The sequence below is a fragment of the Microtus oregoni genome, unplaced genomic scaffold (genome assembly GCF_018167655.1).
Source record: "Microtus oregoni isolate MIOR12 unplaced genomic scaffold, Mior012 000033F_ref0000390, whole genome shotgun sequence".
NCBI lineage: Eukaryota > Metazoa > Chordata > Mammalia > Rodentia > Cricetidae > Microtus > Microtus oregoni.
The window spans coordinates 19319686-19347253 of NW_024543092.1; the positions used below are offsets into that span (position 1 = coordinate 19319686).

At 43.7% G+C, this 27568-nt stretch overlaps 1 protein-coding gene across 4 annotated transcripts in view; it reads right to left on the reverse strand.

Moving 5' to 3' along the window:
• The window catches only part of Prkn (parkin RBR E3 ubiquitin protein ligase), a 1202830-nt gene that overhangs the window by 568909 nt on the left and 606353 nt on the right, over positions 1–27568 (reverse strand). For all 4 annotated transcript variants that reach the window (XM_041680301.1, XM_041680299.1, XM_041680302.1 and 1 more), the window contains exon 5: positions 24226–24309. In XM_041680301.1, the coding sequence (XP_041536235.1) occupies positions 24226–24309 (84 nt within the window). The remainder of the gene's footprint in view (positions 1–24225; positions 24310–27568) is intronic.

The window sequence follows — 27568 nt, forward strand, 5'->3', positions numbered from 1 at the left end:
AGTGACCAAGACACTCAGAAGAAAAAGATCAAAGAAGGGATAATATCAGTGAAGTCTTCAAAAGACTCATCTACTTTTCAAGAAGGGAATGTTTTTCTAGATGCTCTTTTATAGATAATACTTTTAAAAAATGCCATTCTTTGAACATTGCAGAGTGGTCGATGGAGCTGGAGGGGCTGAAGATCCCTAAACACATGGGTTTCCCTCACAGTTGCTATGTTACAGTTGTTATCTTAAATTGGTTGGTAAGTGACAGATATGGAAGAAAACAATGAAAGCCAAGGAAGCTTATCAAAACCTAGATGATTTGAGAAAAACAACAACAACAAAAAAGTTATGGTTTGAATTTTAGGTGAGAGACTGTTTTATATGTAGTAGAACTAGGAAAACAGAGTGATTTCTTCATATACTGACCTGTTAGCTTTCACAGTGTTCCTACACTTTAAAATTTGAAAATGTGTCTGAAGAACAGTTTTAGTTCTGTGAAGATGTCTATTTTCCATGTTAGCTCATAAGAAAGGGGAACTAGACTATCATACCAAAACCACACTTACATGATCAACAACCAGAGACCCCAGATGAAGGCAGCGGAACAACTTGCTACTTAGGAAGATGTTTTAGGGGGCAGAATCCTCCCTCATGCCTTTCTGTGCCTGGCACTGTTGGGTACAGGCTCCCTTGGGAACTTCCAGAACCATGCAGACATACTAGTGTTAAGCTCTAAGTGGTTGGGGCTTCCGTTACCAAAGGTCTTAATACCTCAAAACCAAGTCCTCTGTGTCTATCTTTGAGTGAACACCAAGACAGACTTATCTCACATTCTTGCTAAATATGTATAAAATCAGGTACCTATACCCACACACCACTGCTTATATATCACTGGTTATCTATCAGGTATACCTATACCCATGCACGACTGGTTATCTATCACTGGTTATCACTGGCTATCTATCAGGTCTACCTATACCCACACACTACTGGTTATCTATCACTGGTTATCTATCAGGTCTACCTATACCCACACACTACTGGTTATCTATCACTGGTTATCTATCAGGTCTACCTATACCCACACACTACTGGTTATCTATCACTGGTTATCTATCACTGGTTGTCTCTCAGGTCTACCTATACCCACACACTACTGGTTATCTATCACTGGTTATCTATCACTGGTTGTCTCTCAGGTCTACCTATACCCACACACTACTGGTTATCTATCACTGGTTATCACTGGTTATCTATCAGGTCTACCTATACCCACACACTACTGGTTATCTATCACTGGTTATCTATCAGGTCTACCTATACCCACGCACAACTGGTTATCTATCACTGGTTATCACTGGTTGTCTATCAGGTCTACCTCTACAGACACATCTCTGCCTATCTATTTATTACTTGTGTGCTGTGTTTGATTTCTGTTATTTCAGTCTCATTTCTGCAAAGTCACTTAGTTTTCCTTCCTGTGAAGTCTGGGAAGTGAATCTTACTAGGGTGTCCGGAAAACCAACTTGGTGTTTTCAGTCACTTTTCTCCATGGTCAAACATGTTCACAGAATGCCATCAGTAGCTCCTGTGATCTCCCTGCAGCCAAAGAACAAGAGCACTTTGAAATACAGAAGCCACAGTCAAAGATGGAGGTGTGGGATATAGGCAAAAACCTGAGGATAGAGGTATTAAGGGGGATACTAACAGCTCACCATGGTAGAGCAGGTGTAGCCTTCTAAGGGCATACCAACAGCTCATTGTGGTGGAACAAATGTGGCCTTCTAAGGGGTGCCAACACCTCACTGTGGTAGAACAGGTGTGGTTTTCTGGTCCGTGCACTAAGATTTCCTATCATTGTGGCCATATGCAGATTAGTAGGTTGTCAGACTGGACAGCTAGAAATGTAAACTCCTTCAAATGTCTTAAGGCCCACTTTAATCAAGCTACCTGGTTTTGAACTTTCCTTCCACTAGACAGTGAAGTTCCACAAGGACATATGAGTGTGCACTCAGACATCTGTTTGCTATTTTTTTTGTTTGAAATGAATATCAAACTATGTTGAATGGCAATGATTTAAGAGATAATTGTCCCATCCTGTGTTGAAAGGAGAGGTGGGCTGCGTCCCGCCCAGCTCCTGCATGGCTAGCTTTATACCCGAAATAATTACACGGGAACTGTATTCTTTTAAACACTGCTTGGCCCATTAGTTCTAGCCTCTTATTAGCTAATTCTCACATCTTTGATTAACCCATTTTTAATAATCTGTGTAGCACCATGAACAGATTTTTAATAATCTGTGTAGCACCAGATCCACCCTGGCTTACCAGGGAGGATCTTAACCTGCATCTGTGTCCAGTGGGAGAATCATGGCTACTGCCTGACTTGGCTTCTTTTTCCCAGCATTCTGTTCTGTCTATTCTGCCTACCCAATTTTATGTCCTATTAAAGGGCCAAGGCAGTCTCTTTATTTAACCAATGAAATTAACACAAAACAGAAGACTCTCCTCCATCAATCCTGGTGTAGGCCCCAGAACTGGGCACATTCAAAAGATTTTGGATTTTTTCACATCACAAGAAAAATGATATACATTGTTAGATGTCACCATAGCCACTCTGCTTGAGACTGGCATTGCTTTTTCTCCAATTAATTAAAGTTCTTGCCTCATGCTCTAAACTTCATATGAATTCATTTAAATATTTTATTATTTTAAAATTGTGTGTATGTGTTGGGTTTGCACACCTGAGTGCAGTGCCCACAGAGGTCAGCAGAGGGCACATGTGTTGGGTTTGCACACCTGAGTGCAGTGCCCACGGAGGTCAGCAGAGGGCACATGTGTTGGGTTTGCACACCTGAGTAGAGTGCCCACGGAGGTCAGCAGAGGGCATCTGATGCCTGGGAGCTGGAGTTACAGAATGTAATGAGATTGTGGTTGCTGACACCAAACTTGATGTTTTCTATAGGACCAGTAAGCACTGAACTGTCGAGTCATTGCTCCTGTTCTGTGCATTCATTTTAAGAGTCCCCTTATTTTATATATTCACATATGCTCACAGTTTCTGGTGGTCAATCTTGGTTACCGAGTTGCCCAGGTTACTACTTCTGGGAGTGTTGCATGAGGGTTCTTCCACAGAAGGAAGACCCAAAGTAAGTAAACGTGGGCTGTACCACATTTACTTACTTTGCTGTCCTGGGGGCCTCGGCTGACTAAAAGAGGGGAAAGGCAAAAGACAGCTTAGTACTGGCACGAACATCATGAGACAAAATAAATTCTCCCATAAGTCGCTTCTTGTAGAGCTGCATTCTCAGCAGAGAGAAAGGTAACAAAAACACAACTCACTTGTACACTAAGTTCAACGTGTTTTAAATTACTCTGCCATTATCCTCCAGAAAATTGTTCCCATTGGCTAATTTTCAGTTCTGTGCTCCTGGCATGACAGACCCCTGTGTTCTTATGTAGAAATGCACCTTCCACCCTGGCCAAGCAGCGCTGGGTAAGCAAGACTTTTGCCCTATTGGGAAACTAAAGAAAAATGATGAAGTTACTCAAGAGTCAGTTCAGGTTTTTAATGTCTGCTAAGTTTCCCTGTCCAGGCCAGTTAACAGCCCTCATCCAGCACATATTATACCCAGCATCGTTTCTATGGGCCTCGCTTTCTCACAAGACAGTGATCACCAAAGCACAAAGTGCAGAATCTGTGCTTCTGTAAACCCAGACCTTACTGTGGCTCATGATCCAGAACCCTGGTTCTTACATTGAGGGCTGTGGAAGATAGTGGGAAAGTAGACGGTTTCTGAATGGGAGATACTAATTCATAGCCAAACACGTAAGGCGTTCAAGATGCTCTGGCCATGCCACCCGTGGGGCATTGTGCAACTCCAGGGTGGCCTTGATTCTGAACACAAACATGTGCACTTTGCACGGTCACACCACACACGGTCATGCCACACAGGGTCACGCCACACACGGTCCCACCACACACCACGGTCCCACCACACACCACGGTCCCACCACACACCACGGTCCCACCGCACACGGTCCCACCACACACGGTCCCACCACACACCACGGTCCCACCACACACCACGGTCCCACCGCACACGGTCCCACCGCACACGGTCCCACCGCACACGGTCCCACCACACACCACGGTCCCACCACACACGGTCCCACCACACACCATGGTCCCACCACACACAGTCCCACCACACACGGTCCCACCACACACGGTCCCACCACACACGGTCCCACCATACACGGTCCCACCACACACAGTCCCACCACACACCACGGTCTCACCACACAGTGCTGCAGAATGCTGCCTGAGACACCTGACTCCAGGCTATTCTATGTTAGGAACTACAGTGCTTTCTGGCTCTTGTACACAACAATGACTTTGAATGCTTCCTCGCCGTCATTCCTCAGCATGTAGGAATCAAATTCGGACATCTTTAAATTGTAATATGTCAGAGTGTTTGGTTTTAAAAATTTCTGTTTGAATTGATGACTTGTATTTGGGTTTCAGTTTGGGATACATTTCCAACAGTTTCTGAAATGACCAAGATTTTGTAAACAAATACATGAGCATATCTATCTAATTGGTAAGCAAAATTGCTTTCCTCATTAATAAATGGTACAATTATAGGAATAGCATGTAATTATTGTAAAATCATTTACCTTATGTTGTGTTATCAGCAAATGCCTTGCTGACACCCTGGCTTCATGTCACAACATTCCTGGGGTTGAATGAAAGTTCCCTGGCCAGAAAGGGTGTAAGTGGGAAGTTCTTAAGAAGGGCTTTCTAGGCTGCGGGGAGAGATGGGACTAAGGACGGGGTAAAGGGGCCCAGGTGTGGCGTGGAAGCCCTTCATCATATCATAAATGAACTCTGTGTGTCCCCTCTGATCAGACTGAATAGTAAAGCGTTCAGAAACATGGAATGGCTGTCACTAAGTTTCCCACGAGGAGTTTCAAGAATTCCACAGCGCTGTTCCAGCAGAGCCCCGTGATATAAATTTGGATCATTTGATGTGTTTTATCTAAAGCCCGGCTCTACAGTATACTGCTATTTTAACCCAATGGGCAGGAGCAAGTGGGAACTACTGATATTTTAAAAGTTGTCACCAGGTTTCTGTCTCCTACAAGGTGGTCACTTCAGTTCCCACAATGAAACGGGTTTGCCAGTGTTTTGAGTCCAGCTACCAAATGGACATTTAGTGAGCAGCAAAGAAAAGCCAGGTGCATGCTCTGAAACAGAGAGGTTTGGGGCCCTGCGGAGGCAGGAGCTGTGGGTGCAGCTTTGTAGCTTATCGCTCTTTTGAAGCAGAAAGCCCTGGGCCCCAGATACTGTGTGCTCCTGTGGAGATGTTTCTGGAATCTTCTGGACACAGAAGGCTTCCTTCAGGAAAAAAAGTTGCCTCTTCAGAGGCTCTGTGGAGTGATGTGCATATGCATCGCTACTCTGGGGCTTCAGGTAAGATGCCAAGCAGTCAGCCGAAAAAGGGATATTGTATCCTGTCACTAAGGAGCCCAGGGCCTCTGCAGCATCAGCTAGAGGCAATGGGAAGAAGGGACACGGTACCTAGTCACTAAGGATCCTGGGCCTCTGCAGCATCAGCCTGAGGCAATGGGAAAGAGGGACAAGGTTACCCAGTCACTAAGGTGCCCAGGGCCTCTGCAGCATCAGCCTGAGGCAATGGGAAGGAGGGACATGGTACCCAGTCACTAAGGAACCCAGAGCCTCTGCAGCATCAGCCTGAGGCAATGGGCAGCTGCAGGCCCAAGGCAGGTATTGGCACTTCACATGCACAGCTGCTAGCAAGGCCAGCTGGGGCACTTCTGTTGAGTGGGGGTAACAGTGGTCAGTGGGCAGTTCTCAGGGAGAGAGGCTGGCTAGGACAGGAACACAGCAGAGGCGTTGTGCTGGCTAAAGAAAGATAGGTGTCTGAAGCATGTTATAACAGCTCTTTGGAGGGCACCCCAGATAAGTACCATGTTGGTGCTTTGGATAAATTTTTAAGTGATTGCGCAGACACTTACTTGTATAACAACATGTGCTCCACATGAGTTAGAATGACTGCAACACCAAATATATCTCAGGAAGTGATTTGTATTTCAAGAGACTTATGTACTTTATGTCTGTGTGCCCTCTTATCTCACAGGATGCTCATACCTGTGTGCCTTACTATCTCACAGGATGCTCATACCTGTGTGTCTTCTTATCTCATAGGATGCTCATACCTGTGTGCCCTCTTATCTCACAGGATGCTCATACCTGTGTGCCCTCTTATCTCATAGGATTCTCATACCTGTATGCCCTCTTATCTCATAGGATGCTCATACCTGTGTGCCCTCTTATCTCATAGGATTCTCATACCTGTATGCCCTCTTATCTCATAGGATGCTCATACCTGTGTGTCTTCTTATCTCACGGGATGCTTATACCTATGTGTCTTATTACTTCACAGATGCTCATACCCATATCATTAGTGTGCCATCTGTATTCACCTTTAATAAAGGGTACAAGCCCATGGAATTTCTGTCTACATTATATTTACAGTGGTAAGGAATCCCAAAGATGGCTTAGCCTTATAATGTTGTCTTGGCTCTTTAAAGGCAAAGTGGGAACCCAGGATTCTGAGGTCTGCTCATTGTCATGGGCTCTTCAGTAGTTAAAAGAGTTGTCACTGGGCTTTGGTCTAGAAAGTCTATCCTGTTTAGAGCTGACCAGAAACCAGTTTGCAGCTTTCAGAAAAATGTTATCTACTGATATGCTCTTCCTCCACTTAACTGTGCAGCACAAATAATAAAAATCCAGAGACAGATATTGGGATTCAAGTTGAAGATCAGAACACCAAAGCAGCCAGCCACTGGCTCTTACTTCTACCTCAGTCCGAATGGCAATCCTGCTTCCAGGAATCTCAAAATGAGACTGAGAGCCATCTCTTCCCATCTTATATTCTTCTCTAGTGCTGGGATTAAAGGTGTGTGCCATCACTGCCTGGCCTGTATGGCTGACAAGTGTGACTACTTTGTACTCTGATCTTTAGGCAAGCTTTATTTATTAAAACACAAATAATATACCACTATATAACTACTGACTGTGACCTTTTCGCCAGTGTCTCTATACTCTTTACTTCTTTTCCTCGTAAACCTAGAACTGTGTCTACACACGACACATTTTCTGAATGTATGAACCAATATGGTCTGTAGAAAATGGTCGTTTTGACAAACAGGACCAAGAGCTACAAAACACTATATATGCCACAAGAAAATGGCCTCAGTGTGATTGGTTCTATGTAAACGGATAGGACACAGACTAGATTTTATTGGAAATGTACTATAGTATTGGAAACTTAAGAAAAATGAATTGGAATAAACATACTTTAAAGCTATATACAATAGCCTCTTTTAAAATATTATTAGCTTGCTTGATATTGAAAACCAAATTTAGACGATGTTTGGTCAGTGCCAGACATGTGTAATCAGCTGTCAGCCTGTGACCAGTCATCTGACTAGACATGACGGCAGGGTGGAAGGCGATGGCAACTGGAGAGTGTCCCTCATGGCAGAGAAGGCAGGCGTAACAGTAGCATGGAGAAGCTGATCACACCCCATCTTCAGTCAGAAAGAGAGAGCACACAGGAAGTGGTGTGAGGACCCTCACGACCTCATCACAGTGACCCTCTTCTTCCCTGAGGTTTACTTGAAAGTCGCAGGCAGCACAGGCGGCTTGGGACCGAATTCAGCATCTAGTACCGCACTACTTTATGTTCACCCTTGGTCCAGCGCTCCCAACAACCCCACAGACCCTGCCATCACTCCTCAAAGGGAAGACACCAAGGTTGGGCTTAAGGACACACCACGACCAGCATTTGGAAAATAATTAAGACTTGGATTTTCCTTGCTTGAATGACTTTTTATAGTTTTATTGGCATACTGACGCTGAACAGAAGAATGGGCTTCATTTTGACATTCTCTTACATGCATGTTCTAGTCCCTCTTCCTTGGTGGACCCCCTACATCCACCACAGCTGACTGCACCGTGGCTATTGTGAGGGTGGCAAGAAGGACATGGGTTTGAGGTTTCCCCACGGTCAACTGACTTTAAGAACACTGAGTTAGACACACCTTCCTTTTTAGTAAATCTATCTAAAATGTCACAGAATGATAAAAGTCACATTTATGAAATATTCATTTCCATCCACTTTGACTATATGACTTGCTCAAAGGTCTCGTGTATTTAAGAGAATTACAGGATACTATTTAGGAGATGGACAGAGTATTAGGCTAAGAGGAATTATTAATGCAAGAGCCCTGCAGCACTCATTTTCTTAATATTTAATTTACCTATGAAAGAGATAACTCAAGTAAAATAACTTTAAAACTATTTTCACACAGCTGATTTAACATATTTTACCTAAATTGAGCCCAACTTCACATTTGTCATTTAGAGAATGGGTCTCTCAGTTTGTCCTGGAGACTCCATCCTGTCATTTAGGGAAAATTACAGCCCAATAAGGGACATCAGCTCTTAGTCGACTCAGAATGCCAGGCCAGCCAATACTGGTGTCTGCTGTGTACTTACATAGTAAAGTGAAGGAAAAGTAAGTTTAGGGGGACTGAATTTTTCCAAATACAGCCAGCAATTTTAAAATAAGATACCCTTTACTACTGTATAGTTTGGGATCAAATCGCATTCTTTCTTAACTACTTCTCTAAGACAATATGCTTGTAACAACAAGTTCATCTACCTCATTTTAAAATGGATAGGCCGTTCTGGAAGCTCGTGGAAGGAGCAACATGTGAGATCAGCAAAGGCGACGAGAGCACTGTGGGTCACATGCTCTGGCCCTCCCTGATACCCCAGTGTGTGTTCTGTGCCAAGGGTCAAGGCCATGCGGTCTGGAGGCAGAAGTGAGCAGAACACTCTAGATTTATCTCGAGTCCGTGGAGCTATGTTTTATTCAACAGATAATACAGAAAACAAACAATTTGTGAACTTGGCGTGGAGAAAGAAATAAAATCTAATTCACACAAAACCTTTCACACTGAAATGATATCACTAAGGATCAAATCTTTAGACATTTGAAAACGCGAGGCTATAAATAAGCCAGGAAGACTTCAGCAAAGCTCTTCAGTGACCTTCAGAGAAGAGAAAATCCTACTGAGGGGTAGGCTGAAAGGCAAGGGCCTACAAAGATAACTTCTCTAATTAAAATCAAGATTTAGGGTCCAAAGAGTCATGAAATACCATACAAAGGCCTGTGGGCTATATTACTTTCTGGTGAAAAAATATTTTAGCCTATATGGCACACTAAGGGTAACAAGGATAGATGTACTTGGCCTGCTTGCAATCCTGGTGACCCGAGTCTGCATTCTTGGACCCAGGTAAAGCACTCTGGGTGAGGTGGGAGGTGGAAACAGGAGAATTCCTAGATGCTTGTGGACCATTTTAGAGTACACAGCACAGTAACAAGACAACAAGAGAGCCACCACTGCAAAGATGGGAAGTGGAGATGGAATCTCAAGGTTATCCTTGGACCTTTGCATGTGTAACTGCAGTAAGGAGAGCTGCTTGCTGGTTCCTGGCCACCTGGCTAGCTTAGACCCGAAACCATCACACACAAACTGTATTAATTAAATCACTGCTTAGCCCATTAGCTCTAGCTTCTTATTTATTGCCTTACTCTTACATATTAAGTTAATCCATCTCCATTAATCTGTGTATCACCATGTGGCAGTGGCTTACTGGCAAAGTTTCAGCATGTTTGACTCTGGTGGCTCCATGGGGGCTCCCTGACTCCACCCTTCTTTCTCCCAGCATTCAGCCTAGCTTTCCCTGACTACCTAAGTTCTGCTTTGCTATAGGTCCAAAGCAGTTTCATATTCATTAATGGTAATCACAGCACACAGAGGGGACTCCCACATCAGATAACCTGTACTCATATACACTCAAGCACACACACACACACACACACACGTTTATGCCAGATGTGGTGGTGCATGACTGTGATCCTAATACTTAAAGGAAGAGGCAGGAGGATCAAGAATTCAGGCTGGTGAGATGATTGTGTTTAGGGGCATTTGCTAATTTTTCCAGTGGATCTGGGTTTGATTCTTGCATCCACCTGATGGCTCACAACCATGTGTGACTTGAGTCCCAGGGACTCTGAAGTCCTTTTCTGGTCTCTGCAGGCACTGCATATATGTGACACACTAGACGTGCATGCTGCCCAAACAGTCGTACACATAAAATTGAAATACTACTATTACTACTAATAAATTCAAGGCTCATCTATGCTACTTATAAATAAGAGGAAACCAAACAACAGCAAAAAGAAATAATTATCAATAATGTAAAATTATATATAAAAAAGGAAATAACCATAAAGATGAACAGAAAAGACTCCTATCATAATTGGAGCGGAGTGATTTAACACAAATTTCCAGGTTTCACCTAAGTAACTGACCCAGAAATACTTTGGAGGGTGAAGACCTCAATGCAACCACCTTCTCATTGGTGTAGGGTGGGTAGAACCTCGGCAACCTTGCCAACCCATTGTGAGTGAAGCCCCTAAGACCTTAAATCACAGGTCTTGAGGCTGCCGTTCTGCTCCAGGGTCTGTCTGACACTGACCAAATTTATAGAGGCAGACATGGAGGAAATTATCAGTGCCTGTCTGTCCAATAAAATGTGGACCAGCGTCCACGCTTAGCAACTGTATCTCCTTTACAAAGAATGAAGCAGGAGCCGCTACTGAAAACAGCATGGAGACTAGTGGTTCTCAACCTGTGGGTTGCGACCCCTTGGGGTTGAAAGACCCAATTACCGGGGTTACCTAAGATCATTGGAAAACATGGATATTTACATTACAATTCACAACAGTAGCAAAATTACAACTAAGAAGTAGCCCCCAAAATTTTACAGTTGGGGGTCACCGCAGCATGAGGGACTGTGTTACGGGGTTGCAGCATTAGGAAGATTGAGAACCACTGATTTAAACCTTCACATCTTAATATGTGAACTGAGCAACATACAAGATGTAAAAACACACGTTATTAGGACATGTCTGAGCAACAGCCCAATTTTCAGTGTCCATATTCGGACACAGATACATACGCAGTGAATAGACTGGAATTTCAATTCGGTATTCAGAGTGATTATTGGTAGGTAGTTTCATTAAGACGAGTTTTACACTTTATGTAAAAGTAAATGAACTATTTGTTTTCAAGAAACACAATGTTCTTATGATTAGAAAATGTAACATTTATCATGAAAATAATTCAGCAACAATGGAGTATAATGACTCTAAATTACACTTTCAGTGTGACCTTTAAAAATGTGGTATTGGGGCTGGAGAGGTGGCTTGGCAATTAGGAGCCCTTAATGCTCTTTTAGAGGACCCATGTCTGTACCCAGCACCCACACCAGGTGTTCACAGCTATCTGCAACTCCTTATTCTGGTCTCCATGGCTACTGCGCACACACAGTGCACACACACACATACTCCCTCTCTCCTCTCCCTCTCTCTCTTTCATCTCTCTCTCTCTCTCTCTCTCTCTCTCTCTCACACACACACACACACACACACTCCCTCTCTCCTCTCCCTCTCTCTCTTTCATCACACACACACACACACACACACACACACACACATAAAGCAAGCGTTTGAGAAATGCACTGATATGTCTGTTGTCATGAGTCTCTGTGTATCAGAACAAGAGTCTTACAGGTATGTCAGACCTCCAGGCCACAGACCACAAGTGTCCCCGGGTAGCTATAAATGTGTCTCAACACAATTGTAGATGACAATGCCAAGTCTTGATTGGATACCTTTGGTAGATCAAGTTCCTCTGGCTCCCTGACCAAACTCTTGCTTGGCAAATTCATATTAAGCTTTTCTTTTCGTGAAAATGTAACCACTATGAAATAAGCCATTCCATAAAGTCATGTGTGACTGTATCACTGACAAGTGACTGGACAAATAACGTACTAAACCTAGTGATAACTTTAGCAGACATGACACAGTTATAGCCGACAGCTACATGGTGACAATTCCCAGGTGTGCCTTGTTCGTGCCTGTGTGAGGTTTGACTCAGAGTGCTGGTATGTCTAGCTAACACTAAAACTCAGTAAAGGTGCATAGGAGACAATATTAGCTTGTCCCCCGAAAGCTGCTCCAAGCCCACTCCATTCTATGCTGATTCCCCTGACCACCAAATCTTCGTCTGATTTCTAATTTGCCCCATGGTCTATGAAACTGTCACACATAGGCACTCAAATGGACAGGCAGACAAGCAAACAGAGGACTGCTCATTTCAGAGTGTGCCTAATCCCCCAAAGAGTTGCATGACACATCAAACACTGTGGAAGGCTCAACAGTCGTCTTCTGGTGTGTGGAAAACACTCACAATGCTGTTTCTGTGGTTTTCTTGTTGCTGTATTCTCTGTGTAGAACACTAGGCTTCATAAAGGCAAATGTTTTCCTATTTCCCACACATTAGACCACACCCACCCTCCCTCCTCCCTCCTCTTCATCCCTATATCACCTCCCCAGGCCTCCTCCTGCTCCTTAGACAGAGGCATGTGCTATATGTATTCATATACAATCTAAGATCCACAAATAAAAAGAATGTGCTATTTGCCTTCCTGTGCCTGGTTTATTTTGTTTAATAGACCTCCAGTTCCATCCATTTCCTTGCAAACAACATAACTTCGTTCTCCTTTATGTCTGACAAAAACTCCATTGTGTGTGTGTGTGTGTGTGTGTGTGTGTGTGTGTGTGTGTGTGTAGCATTTTCTGTATCTGTTTATCTGTTGATGGGCACCTAGGGCGATTCTGTAAGTTGTTATTGTACTCAGTCCTTAAAAAAAATCACTTAGCAGCAAATTTGCAATCTCGGCAGTGTTTGGTAGAGACTGCTTATCTCTGCCCTACCTAGAAACAGGCAAGGAGGATCAAAGGTGGGCATTGCAATTGCTGAATCCTTATTTGTGCACGTAAATGGCAGATGTTGGCAGAAGGACCCTAAGTGCAGGGCCGAGGCATGAAGCTCCTTCGCCATCTCCCCTCCTGGAGCCATCTCCTCCTGTAGCATCACTGGGAAAGCTTCTGAAAATTTTTTCAATCTCAATTTTGAGAATTTCATATATAGGTACTCTATTTACATTATTTCCTCCTCTGTGCCTTCCCCACTCCCTCTCAAAATTATGGCTTCTTATTTATTATTGTTTTACACACAGAGACACACACAAATTTATACATAGAAGCTGTGTCTCTTTAATGTTAATTATATGGATATGTCCTGAACACAAATATAGAAGCCGGTGTTGTCACGATGGATACCTGGTTAATTTTGGTGTTCATTATTTTGGGAGCTGTTCAGGAGATGTGGTGATGGAGGGGCAGGGGGCCAAGGGCAGAAGAAAAGAAGGGAGCAGTAGCTGGGTGGTGGCGGCACACCCTTTAATCCTAGCCCTTAACAGGCAGAGATAGGTGGGTCTCTGTGAGTTTGAGGACAGCCTGGTCTACAGAGGGAGTTCCAGCATAGTCAGGAACTCTAGAAATACTGTCTCAAAAAAAAAAAGGTGTGGGGGGGGGAGCAGAAGAGAGGGGAGATACTGCACTTGAGAGAGAGGACATGATCACTGTGGAGCTAGACACCAGAGTACAATCTCAAAACCAGGGTCACCTCCACATGAAGCCTGCTTTGTTATTCCCGAGCCTGTGGCCCCTAGGGAGTCCTCCAAGCATTGGCCTTTGGCATTGACTCATCTTTAACCACAAAGCGGCAGTGTCAGGAAGAAAAACACTATCCCCTCAGCCCTCCAACTGCCATCCTGCCTCCACTGCCTGGCACGGCTGTCTCTCTCGCCCTTTAAACTGACCTCAGCTTTACCATTCTCAAGTGTTACCCTCACTGTTTCCAGTTGCATTCGGCAGTGTCCTCTGAGGGCTCCTGTAGCATCTGTGACGGAATTTAGAGGAAGTACGGTAGTTGCCAAAGTTGGAAAGAAAATGTGGCAAATTTAGACAAATTAGCTCTCAATATGATGTCATGCTTCCAACAGTGCTTATGTCCTGATTTGGAATCATTGCAACTTCTTAGTATTTAAGATTACTTACACCAGCCAATCAATCTTATGTCCTGATTTTGACTGATTGCGACTTCTTAGTATTCAAGGTAAGTTTTTGGTGTGGCCAATCTTTCTTCAGTTTACTCTCTTGGGCCATAGGGTTCATTTGGACTCCACCGTGCGGCTGAGCAGTCTGGTCTGCAGCCCCAGCATAAGTCGTCACAGGACACTGAAATCCAGTGCAGGAGTTTGATGGCTCTGTCCTAGGGAGGAGGTCGACTGCATAATCACTTACACATAACTAGCCTTGCAAGGCATTCCTCTCTGCCTTTATTCAAATGAATGACTCCATTCTCAAAGTATATGGCTCTTCTTGGAGCTCTTCTCAGGGGCGAGACCATTAAAACATTTCCACTGTTTTAACAAGGAAATGTCCAAATTCAAATACTTGTCTTGTACTAATTAATAATCACCGTAAACACTAAATTGGATCCCAGAAAAGGTTTTCATAGAGGGACATTGTGCTAAGTGCTAAGTGATATGAGTCTTAATTGTACAATATAGAGCCATTTAATGTCTTTAGGGATTTTTATGAGCTTCGGTGTAGTTTTAATGGTATGGTAGAATCACACAGAAATGGTTCATTTTTATAAGACAGCAGGCAAGAGATGAACAATGAGATAACTTTAGGGAAAATGACTGTTGGGAACCAGGGGAACACAGATACTTCTCTGTAAGGTGGAACGCCTTCAGATAAAGACAGGTCTACAATCTCCAAAAACTTTTTGCTTTCAAGAACCAAGGAGAATTGACAGGAGTCGGGACCGCACAACCTGCTGAGTGAAATTCCAAAAATGATATACAGTCTTCATTCCCAAAATAGAGAACCAGGAACGGATAGGGGTCGGTGGACAGGACAAAAGTCAGGCTTACAGCTCCAGTCACCTCAGCCATCTTTAAGGACAGGTCAACTGCACAAATACCTCAACGTTCCTCAGGAAACAATCCTACTGTCTCTGCACCCCTTTATAGTTTGAGACGCTGACGACAAGAGCAAGAGGCTTTGGGCTTTCCAGTGAGAGACACAAAAGCCAGCGACAGGGAGAAGGCAGAGGAGAGGCGTCCCTCTCCGTGGGCCAGCCACTTCTGGCCACTGCAGATAACAGAGAGTCATAGATAAAGACAGATTTTCAATCAACCAGTAGACAGACCCCTGCTGAGGAGCATGCTGGGGAAATGTGAACAGTTAAGACAGAAAACAACCATATGGCCGCTTTTAATGACCCAATCAATACAATAGAAGTGCGGTTCTTCTAATCAACTCCAGACCCAAATCTCATTTGTTTGTTATGTTTCTAGCTTTCGGAAAGGCAAACCCCAGTGCTCATTTACCTTGATTCACAGCACCCCAGGGGTTCAATGTGTGTGTTGTGGGGGAGGGGAATAAAGCTAAAGAATAATTAATTTTTTTTTGTTTTCAAAATCTCCTCTTTCCCTTTTGGTCTTCATACTGTTACTATCCTAACTAGCTCGCCTGCGTGCTCTGCCTTTGAAATTATTTAAACTTCAACAGGGTGAGGGTCCATGACATAAAAATCCTCTCCCAAACTAAACAGGAGGAGACAGAGGAGACACACAAGGGGAACTGCACTCTGTGTATTTTTATTTCCCAATTGCACCCTCGGCTGTGGTCTCCCTCTATAGCTTTAGCCAGACTCCTACCCACTGACCAGACCTCTCTGGCCGGTCCTGCTGACCCTGCACAATACAAGCTGAATTCTCTCCCATCTTGCTTTCTGAACATCCTGTGCCCTTGACCTTTCTGACAAACCCCAGGAGAGCAGCATAGGGCAGGGCTGAGGCAGAGCTGACAGTGTTGGCTTTCTCCCCAATAGCCCTTAATGGAAATGCGTGCACCGAATGAGTCTGAACTTCCCATCCCTAGCACCCCTCAGTTTTTGTATCTGATGAATGTGCTCTTCTTGCCTGGCTATTGCGGTGGAAATTCCCTGTTCCCCACTCAGCCGCCACCCCCAGTCTCTGAAAGCCAGCTCTGGAATTTCCCTTTCCCTTAACCCCAGAACCACCGTTTTGTTCTTCCCTGGCACCCAGGCTACACGACCTTGCTGACCTCTGCTCTGTCCTCACGGAGATGCCCCTTTGGGTCGGCTCAGCCTCACCGACACTTAGGTCATGGTGCAATCACCTGTCTAGGTGTCTGGGGCCCACTGGATTCCTCTCCCCGGGAAAGCAGTGTATGAAAGTCTCATTTCCGCCCCCAGCCTGGCACGGTCGCTTAGCCACGCCCTCTTGTCCTTGCTTTGCCGAGTTTGAGCACTGTCCTTTCTTCCCACACAGACCCTTCTCCAGACCAGTCTTGGCTGTGGCTGCTGTTTGACAGTAACCAACAATCAACCGTGCTATGGGATGGTTGCTATAGTTCTCTCCGTGGAAAGACACAGATTTTATAAATTATATTTTTCTTGTTCTAAACTTTAGGCATTTTTTTTTTTTTGTTTTCACCCAAAGAAAACATTGCTAAAAAGATCGCTTTGGAGTTTCTTTCCCCAAACTGTAAGCATCAAGGGCCATGATCCTTGCCTGGGACCTCAGAGGCTGTGAGAATCTGAAGAACCATGAGAAGCCGATATGCTACCCATGTGTGGGTCACAAACTCATGGAGTCTATTCAAATTTGATTGCCCATATAATAACACTTCCCATTTTAAATCTTGTTTGGAAAACTAGCTTTAAGAGAAAAAAAAATCAGTGTGTACTTTTGAAAATAAATTTACTCTGGTCCCCTGATAACTTTCTGAGAGAGAGAGTTTGACCCGAGCGAGAGAGATGAGGGCTCCTTAATGACCGCCATCAAGGCATGATGAAGTGCGGGCTCTCCAGCCATCAGTCACCTGCTGGAGGACCAAGAAGGCTCTTTCCCAGCCCTGGACCAGGCCTCTTTCTCCCGCCCATTACTCTCACAGCTTTCCTCTGTTCTCACTCCATCGGCCTCCTGTATGTCCGCGCTGAGGCTATCTCAGGGCTCCGTCACATTCCTAAGCCCTGATATTCTCATTTATGTCTCATCTGCCACCCCATCTGAGGTCTTCAGTGCTGCTAACACTGACACGAGAGCCGGCTTCCCTCCAGCTCTCAGGATTTCAGTTATAATTGTTTAGAAAATAGTTTCATACTTCTGCCACCCTTCTGGCAGATAAATATATCTTTCTGATCTAAAACCTGCCGATCCAGAGGTCCTCCTTTCACTCATCAATCACGAGGAATCGTGAGGAATTCCTTTGCTAATTCTTTGTTGTCTAAGATATAATCAAGTTGTGTCTTTCTTTCCCCAATGACAGTCTAGTTTTAGAATCATTAATAGAAAAATTTGAAGGGTCTGGAATTAGTGGAAGATTTAAAGCTCTCACATTAAAACACTGGGCTGGCTACTTTTACGTCAACTTGACACAAGGTGGGGTCATCTGGGAGGAAAGACTCTTAATAGAGAAAATGCCTTCATAAAACTGGGCTGTAGGCAAGTCTGTGGGGCCATTTTCTCAGTTGATGGTTGATGTGAGAGGGTCTGGCCCATTGTGGGTGGCCCAGGAGAACAGCACCCCTCCATGGCCATCATTTTGGTTCCTGCTCTGACTTCCTTCACCGCTCGACCATTGCCTGGAAGAGTAAGATGAAATCACTCTTTCTCCCAGGGTTATGTTTCCTCATGGTTGTTGTTATCACAACGGAAATCCTAATTAAGACAAACACTACTGTGGTAACACGGACACATTATTTCTTCATATCCAAAGGACAGCATAAAATACAGGGCTGAGACTCATGACATCAAGAATAAGAAGAACTTGGGATTCCTGGCTACAGCGGCAAAGAGTTGTTTTTCATGTTGTTGTTTTCTTTTTTCCTAGCACTCGAGCATTATGGGGTTGCTACATTGCTTGGATGCTGATAGAAGTGAATTCCTCATCCATGCTAAGGCGGTGTGAGCTACATGGAGACACTTGCCACAGGGGTGCAGATTTCTGAAGGTTCCTAACCTCCTCTCGCATCTTTAAAAACCACACTTCTGAGTTCAGTGGGGGAAGTGGGGAGTGATAATGATCAAAAGAATTGCATATTTTTATGAAATTCTCAAAAAAGTACCCTAAAACAATACTTCTTAGATTAGTACATTTTCATATATGAACAAAAATTTGGTGTTTATTTAATTTTGCTAAATGATATCCAGTTCCATCATAATAAAAATAATTCAGCAACTCAGAAAAGAACAGGAAACTTTCTTATCAGGCACTGAAAACTTGGTTTAGATATAAGCTGCCCTTGAGTCTGAATACTTGATTGGTTTTTGAAAAATGCCCTTAGAAGTTTCTAGTTTGTCACCCAAATAGCATGTCAGACAACAGAGAACATTTCGTCACACTCAGACACCACTCAATCATCATCTGAGTTTGACTTCGAAGCTTTCACAATTCAATTTTATTTAGAATTAAGAAAATATGACTGAGGAGAAAAGTCTAAGGGCAGAGCGAGCATTTGTCTTCTGTGGAGCCAGAGGGCAGAACGAAAGGGGAGTGAACAAGTCCATTCCTCGTTTGGTTTGCCTCTGCTCTCATCTGCCACCCTCCACATACAGCTGACCCGCGGTCCCCTGAGACTGCTGGGGCCCTGGTAAGACACTCCCACGGATGCGTGAGCATGGATTTGGGTTAATGGGGTCCCTTCACAGTGCAGCTGCCCGAGAAATGACTCGTGTACACGGGCATACCACTGAGGCCATGGGGCATGGCAGGGAAATGTTTGATAGTAGACTTCATGCCTTTGGGAGACATCAGAACCTCTGGGTTCTCCTTAGCCTATGTGTGTAACTGAGATAAACACATGTTCTCCAACAGACAGACAGACACAGTACAGACATGATCTCAACTGTTAAGACTACTGAGGAAGGAAAATATAAAGGAATTTGCATAGCAAATGCAAAGCCTTCTGCCATATCCAAAGTTGAATTAATTGCACCAGCACAGAAAATTCTAATTGATTGTGTCCACTTTTAATCTCAAGCAAATTCCCTGTAAGCTGATTATTTGGGAAAGGCTAAGGTGTTTGTCAAAACAAATGCCACGCTCCTTCATAAGATACAGCTATTACTGTATACCTGAGCCAGTGAAGTGCGCCCTGTCTAAAGTGCACTAGGGTGAACTGCATTTTTATGTGTTGCTTTCTTTGTGTGTGTGTGTGTGTGTGCGATTCAGAGGAGACAAGGATCTCAGTGTCCTTCCTCAGATGCTGTCCATATCTTCCTCTGTGTGCATGTATGCGGATCCAGGAGACACACGGAACTCAGTGTCCTTCCTCAGATGCTGTCCATATCTTCCTCTGTGTGCATGTATGCGGATCCAGGAGACACACGGATCTCAGTGTCCTTCCTCAGATGCTGTCCATATCTTCCTTTGTGTGCATGTATGCAGATCCAGGAGACATGCAGATCTCAGTGTCCTTCCTCAGATGCGGTCCATATCTTCCTCTGTGTGCATGTATGCGGATTCAGGAGACACGCGGATCTCAGTGTCCTTCCTCAGATGCAGTCCATATCTTACTTTGTGTGCATGTATGCGGATCCAGGAGACATGCAGATCTCAGTGTCCTTCCTCAGATGTTGTCCATATCTTTTGCTTCAGGGCAGGATTTCTCACTGAGCCTACAATTCATCAAGTAGGTGGCTATCTGGCCAAAGAGCCTCAGAAATCTACTTTCTCCGCCTCGTTGGCACTGGCCATTACAAGTATGTGACACCATACCCGGCGTTTTGAAAATGTGCACTCTGAGAATCAAGCTCCGGTCTTTCCGTTTGTAGCACAAGCGTTTACCAACTGAGCCATCTCCTCAGTCTCCATATTAATTACTTCAATAACTGAAGTTAAATCTTGATGCTCCTGAAAGTGAACTAGTTAGACTATATTTTAATAGATAAATACTAATTAGGAATAGATTAGGAACTCTGTTCTTTTGAATTTTAAATATATAGAGTTCAAGATGTCATATACAACAGAGATAAATACCATATATATGTATATATATACACACATATACCAACCATCTTTCTATCTACCTGTTTATCATTCCATCTGTTGATACATATGTATATACATATGTATATATATATCTCAACACGCATACATTTCGTAATTATATAAAATCACGTCTATTGTTTTATATATAGCATAATTATACATATTCATACACATGCATAGTTAATTATACTTAAGAATTCTGCTCTAAAAACAATATACTTTAATTTTACACCAGTGGGAAACTCACAAGGCTGCATCACGATTTGTGATTGACATGTAGGTCATCATTTTCTTTAAGATTTCTTTCTTTGTCTGTTGCAGGGTTGGTGAAGATTTTCTCCCAGTCAGTGGGTTGCCTTTTTGTCTCAGTGACAGTGTCCTTTGCTTTATAGAAGCTTCTCAGTTTCAGTAGGTCCCATTTATTCAATGTTGCCCTTAATGTCTGTGCTGCTGGGGTTACACATAGGAAGCGATCGCCTGTGCCCATCTATTGTAGGGTACCTCCCAATTTCTCTTCTATCAGGTTCAGTGTGTTCGGACTGATATTGAGGTCTTTGATCCATTTGGACTTGAGTTTTGTGCATGGTGATAGATATGGGTCAATTTTCATTCTTCTACAGGTTGACATCCAGTTGTGCCAGCACCATTTGTTGAAGATGCTTTCTTTCTTCCATTGTATACTTTTAGCTCCTTTATCGAAAATGAGGTGTTCATAGGTTTGTGGGTTAAAGTCTGGGTCTTCTATATGATTCCATTGGCCGACTTCTCTGTTTTTATACCAATACCAAGCTGTTTTCAATACTGTAGCTCTGTAGTAGAGTTTGAAGTCAGGGATGGTAATGCCTCCAGAAGTTCCTTTATTATATAAGACTGTTTTGGCTATCCTGGGTTTTTTGTCTCCAAAATATATAAAGAACTCAAGAAATTAGACTTTAAAATGCTAATTAACCCAATTAAAAAATGGGGCACTGATCTGAACAGAGAATTCTCAACAGAAGAAGTTCAAATGGCCAAAAGACACTTAAGGTCATGCTCAACCTCCTTAGCGATCAGGGAAATGCAAATCAAAACAACTTTGAGATATCATCTTACACCTGTCAGATTGGCTAAAATCAAAAACACCAATGATAGCCTCTGCTGGAGAGGTTGTGGAGGAAGCAACCACTTTGGAAAGCAGTGTTTCGGTTTCTCAGGAAATTCGGGATCAACCTACCCCTGGACCCAGCAATACCACTCTTGGGAATATACCCAAGAGATGCCCGATCATATGACAAGGGCATTTGTTCAACTATGTTCATAGCAGCATTATTTGTAATAGCCAGAACCTGGAAACAACCTAGATGTCCTTCAATGGAAAAATGGATGAAGAAAGTGTGGAATATATACACATTAGAGTACTACTCAGCGGTAAAAAACAATGACTTCTCAAATTTTGCATGCAAATGGATGGAAATAGAAAATAATATCCTGAGTGAGGTAACCCAGACCCAAAAAGATGAACAAGGGATATACTCACTCATAATTGGGTTCTAGCCATAAATAAAGGTCAGTGAGTCTATAATTTGTTATCCTAAAGAAGCTAGATAAGAAGGTGAACCCAAAGAAAATCATATAGCTATCCTCCTGGGTATGGGAAGTAGACAAGATTGCCAGGCAAAAATTGGGATCTTAAGGGTGGGGTGGAAGGGGGTAAGGTGAGATGGGGAGAGAAAAGTGAGAAGGGTAGGATGGGAAGAACTTGGGGCAACGGGATGATTGGGATAAAGGAAGGTTGGATAGGGGAGCAGGGAAGCACATATCTTAATTAAGGGAGCCATCTTAGGGTTGGGAAGAGACTTGGACCTAGAGGGGCTTCCAGGTGCCCTAGGCGAGGTCCCCAGTTAGTTCCTGGGGCAGCTGAGGATAGGGAACCTGAAATGATCCTATCCTATAGCCATACTGATGAATATTTTGCATATCACCATAGAACCTTCATCTGGCAATGGATGGAGATAGAGACAGAGACCCACACTGAAGCACTGGACTGAGCTCCCAAAGTCCCAATGAGGAACAGAAGGAGGGAGAAGATGAGCAAGGAAGTCAGGACCACAAGGGTTGCACCCACCCACGGAGACAGTGGGGCTGATCTATTGGAGCTCACCAAGGCCAGCTGGACTGTGACTGAAAAAGCATGGGATAAAACCGGACTCTGAATATGGCAGACAATGAGGGCTGCTGAGAAGCCAAGGACAATGGCACTGGGTTTTGATCCTACTTCATGTTCTGGCTTTGTGGGAGCCTAGCCAGTTTGGATGTTCTCCTTCCTAGACCAGGATGGAGGGGGGAGGACTTTGGACTTTCCACAGGGCAGGGAACCCTGACTGCTCTTCAGATTGGAGAGGCAGGGGGAGAGGAGTGGGGGAGGGGGAGAGGAGTGGGCGGAGGGGGGGAGGAGTGGGAGGCTGGGAGGAGGCGGAAATTGTTTTTTTCTCAATAAAAAAAAAGATTTCTTTCTTTGGCCTTTGCATTCATAAAGAGTCTGTCTGTAGTCCGGAACCCAGCATGATGGAGAATGCTTGTCTGCCCGCTGCTCCCCACCCTCAGCATCCCTGCCATCACCAGGCAGACCGGCGAGAGCAGGCCCATGTAACGATTCAGCTCAAACACTGTACCTATTGCTGTTGACAGACTTTGCTCCTTAGAGAAGATATGAACTGCCAACTGGCTGTGACAGTCTGTGAACCAACACCGACATTTGTGTTGGCACCGTGACAGTGTTTTCAGATCCAGAAATGCATAGAGCCAGAGAAGGACTGGCCTGAGGTTTTTGAGATTGAACGTACTGCATTACACAAATGATATAAACATGCTGACAATGATAAGCATCATGTGAGAGAAAACTTTAGAGCCCAGGGTCTCTGGGAAGCATCTCCTCTGTGTGAAGTGTGGGCTGTGAAGAGGGAAAGGCACACAGAAAAGGCAGTAGCTGCAATTCAGTCATAGAACCCATCAGCTAACTTCCCATAACTTCAGAAAGCAGCAAGAGGGGAAAGAAATGAACCAAAAGATGAATATTTGGTTGGTGTGGAATAGAAACACGAGATACAGGATGGGGAGAAAAAACGGCATTCGATCTCATTTTTCTTTTGCCAGGCTCAGAACCAGACCTTCTTTGACACTTCTTTAACCACCTCCGAATGTCAGCATAAGGCTTTTAAATGGGCACATTTCAGAGTGACTTTGGAAATGCACAGTTGAGTCTCTGTACCTGCTTCCCAGCAGGTACATTTTATGATGCTTGTGGTCTTCCAGGCGGTGTCTGTTGTATGTTAAAAAGCACGTTTGTGACTGGCTGTCTCTGGGAAGTAAGGGCTTCCCTGAACAATTAAACCCAGCAGAAGAGGCTGCAGGAACCCCAATTTCTATCTGGTTGGACGGATTCTCAGGAGAAACATGGGGCTTGCAAATGGCATCTGAGCTGCGGGCAGTACTGGGAACTGAGCACTCAACCTGAGTGTGTGTGTGTGTACATGTTTATATGTGTGGGCAAGCATGAGAATAGGAACATGTGAGATTAACCTGGATGTCATCCTCAAATAACTCTCTACCTTGGTTTTTGAGATAAGATCTCATGAACCCTGGAGAGCAAATTCAAGGCCATTTTTTCCACTAATTATTATTGCATGCATACATCTATATGATATATATATATATATTTATATATATATTCCTAGATATAACATTCTTGGTCCTTATAATGCTACTTGCACGTATGCTTTCAGGCTCAGCACTTGGCAAGGGACAACAAATTTGTGTGCTCATCCTGGTGGTCAGCTCCTCTCCCACTCCGAGCTCTCCTCATTGCCTTTGTACATCACCAGAAGTGGCTGCTACAGGGGAAGTGACAGTTAAGCCAACAGCACAGGGAGAGTCTGGCAAACGTTGCTAGCACATCTGAACATTAACCTACTTCTCATAGGATCACTGGCTGGAGGAAGTCAGCTGACACCTCCGGCCTCTCTCCTAATCTCCTAGTAAACCCTGAGAAAGCCGTTATATTTTAATATAAGTAATTTATTTAGTCAGAGACTTACTGCTCTGGTTCCAGGACAATCTGGAGACTGGCACTCGCCACTCATCCGGTTTGGAATTAAGACATCTTCCCAGCAGGACGGACCCTGTGGAAACAAAAACAAGTAAAATCATCATATCCTGCAAACAACAGAAATGCAAATGCCCTTCTCCAGACAATCATGAAGCCTTCCCGTTGGAAACATGGGGTGAGAGTGAAATGATGGGACTACAGTGATCCACACAGTGTGGCTAACAAATGTGGTAGGGGCTTTTCCCAGATGTTCTCGCAGGCTCTGCTGGGTCAGAAGTGTCCACATGAACATACAAGAATTCATTGTTATTTGGCTCAAACAGGTTCCTTCCTCCCCCCCCTCTGAGTCTCTGGTCGTGTCTGAATGTTGATGTACAAAGGCCATTCCGGTGTGGGACAGCACTACATAGTGCTGTGGCACAATGGTCTTGTACCCTGTAAAGATTTGTCAGTTGTATTGGTTTAATAAAAACCCAAACTAAGATGAAACAAGATGAGAATGCCTTGGTGATAACAGGTACCAAGCCATGTGGCTAACACAGGTAAGTAAGATGTAAGATGTAAGCATTAGTTAATAAGAAAGCCTGAACTACTAGGCCAACCAGTTTATAATCAATGTAAGCCATTGTGTGTTTCTTTAAGACTTAACGCCTGTAGGACCAGGCAGGACAGAAACCTCTGTCAACAAATGGTTCCAACAGGGACAACTACACCCACACAAAACCTGAGAGAGCTTGGGAAGTAATTCTAGACACAAAAGAACAGAGTTAAGCACAGCTCTTGTTAGCAACATTTTCTAGTGTGGACTTTGTTTGCTAGGGGAAAGCATCTCATTAAGAGAGGCTGCCTGACTCAGCTTTAGCTGCAAAAACCTTGCAGCTCTTTTAAGAGGACCACCACCAAACACTTAAATGGTGTTTATGAATAGCCATCAGCATGCTTCTTGGTGGTGGCTGAGACCTTTAAACTCCATAGAGTTATAGCAATAAACATGGCTCCAGCCAGTACCTCCCCCATGAGGCTAGACTCTCAGAAAACTAAGAAATGGGGTAGATCCAGCCATTGAGGCCACAGCTTTAGACCTAGCCACATTGATTAGAAAATTAAAGATTCATGACATGAGAAAAAGAGAGCTACACAGTAAATATTGATTCAGAAACAAACATGCAAACAAGAAAACAAACCTTTAAATGGTTTACAGTGTGTTAAAAATATATGTAAGCTTTGCAGTGAAAAGAAAAAAATAAAGTCCTTAAAAGAAAAAAAAGAAAGGAAGGAAGGAAGGAGAGAAAGAAATAAAAAAAAAGAAAGAAAGAAAGAAAGAGAGTAGTTAAGTGTGGTGGCACACACCTTTAATCCCAGCACTTGGGAGTCAAAGGCACATAGATCTCTGTGAGTTTAAGAACAGCCTGGTCTCCAGAGTGAGTTCCATGATAGCCAAAGATACACAGAGAAACCCTGTCTCAAAAAACCAAAAATTAAAAATAAAAGTAAAAAAATAGTTTAAAATAAAGCCACATAAAGATGAAAAATACACAGAGAGTCTGGATACTGTATGTTATTGTCTCTGAATAGTTTGATGACTGAGGAAGGAGCAACAGCTACTAAAAGACATTTGATTATAAATGCTGCTGGATTAATCTAACATATATATTTTGAAAATGCCTTCACTTCAAAATTTAAGTCAAAAGATATGTTATTTTGGAGAGGAGGTTTTGTTTTTGTTTCAACAGGAAATTAAAGGCTTTGGATTTATTCTGGGTTAAGAAAAATCAGGTTTGATCAAGGAAGATCCCCTGAGAAATCTCTGATAGGAGCAGATGGCCAAGATGTCTGAGTTCTACATCCTGAACAGCCTCAAGACTGCTGGCTGAGATGATCAAGCTTCACAGAATATTATAGTCAGGACTTGCCCAAAATTCTAAATTTTCTTTACTTCCCTATAAGATTATCAGTGCCCCCAATCGCAAGAAGTAGCCTGGAAAACTATGCCCACATTCCCCCCCCCCAAAAAAAATGGAATATGGATATTTGTCTTTGTTTAGAGTGTTGGTTACAAGCTGTTATGGATAATAGTCAGGAAGAAAAGCTAAACAAGGAAGATTAGATTCAGAGTTTTTGTTTTGAAAAAAAGGGGGGTACTATAGGACAATGGTCTGCACCCTGTAAAGATTTCTCAGTTGTATTCATTTAATAAAATGTTGATTGGCCAGTAGCCAGGCAGAAAGTATAGGTGGGGCAACCAGAACAGGAGAATTCTGGGAAGAGGAAAGGCTCAGTCTGCAGGTGTCACCAAACCAAGAGGAAGCAAGATGAGAACGCCCCTGATAAAGGTATCAAGCCAAGTGGCTAACACAGACAAAAACTTTAGGTTAATGTAAGATGTGAGCATAGTTAATAAGAAGCCTGAGCTAATTGGCCAACCAGTTTATAATTAATGTAAGCCTCTGTGTGTTTCTTTTGGGACTGAACGGCTGTGGAGCCGAGTGGGACAGAAACCTCTGTCAACAACAGAGTGTATAGATGGATTCTACAGCTGGTCTACCCACTTTCTGAGTCCCTGGTCCTGTCTGAATGTCACTGTACAGACGGTCATTCCAGAGTGGAACAGCACTCTGCAGCCGATCTACCCACTGTCCATTACGTTATAGTAGGTGTCACTTCCCAACAAGTGGAATGACTGATGAGGTGGGTGTCTGTTCCCTCACTGGATATGGGTTCTGCTAGGGAAGACCTGGTCTACTAACATCACATAACATCCTAGTCCACAGAGAGGGACCTGGGACTGGATATACAGCATCCCAGTCCACACGGAGGAGCCTGGGACTGGACACACCATTCTACTAAGCAAAAACACAGCTTTAGCACCCAGAGTCCTTCGGTCAGATCAGCAAAGGACACTGAGAATATCAGTGCTGCCTCATAGACTCGTTTGGGGCAACACCTCTGCAGGAGGACATGATCTGCTAACAACATCCAATGCCTCATGTCCCATGTCATGTGTACATGGAGGCTTCTGGGTACCAGGTATGCGTACGCTGAGAAAGGGTGTGTACCGCCACCTATGTCCTCAGCAGGAAACACCCATGCTTGCTTGCTTTTAAAATGTTCTTGAGCATTTTAAGGTTACAAATGATCTGACTCCATATAATTTTAGGGCCCCTCTATGCCAGGGTGGCCACTATGCTGTCTGCTTGGATCTCAAGGTCCTGCTACCTGATCACATGTCAGACTCCCCCTTCCCCCATGCATGTTTTCCTGTTTCTTATGTGCTTTTTTGGACTTCTCTACTTAGAGGTTTTATGTGTGTGTGTGTGTGTGTGTGTGTGTGT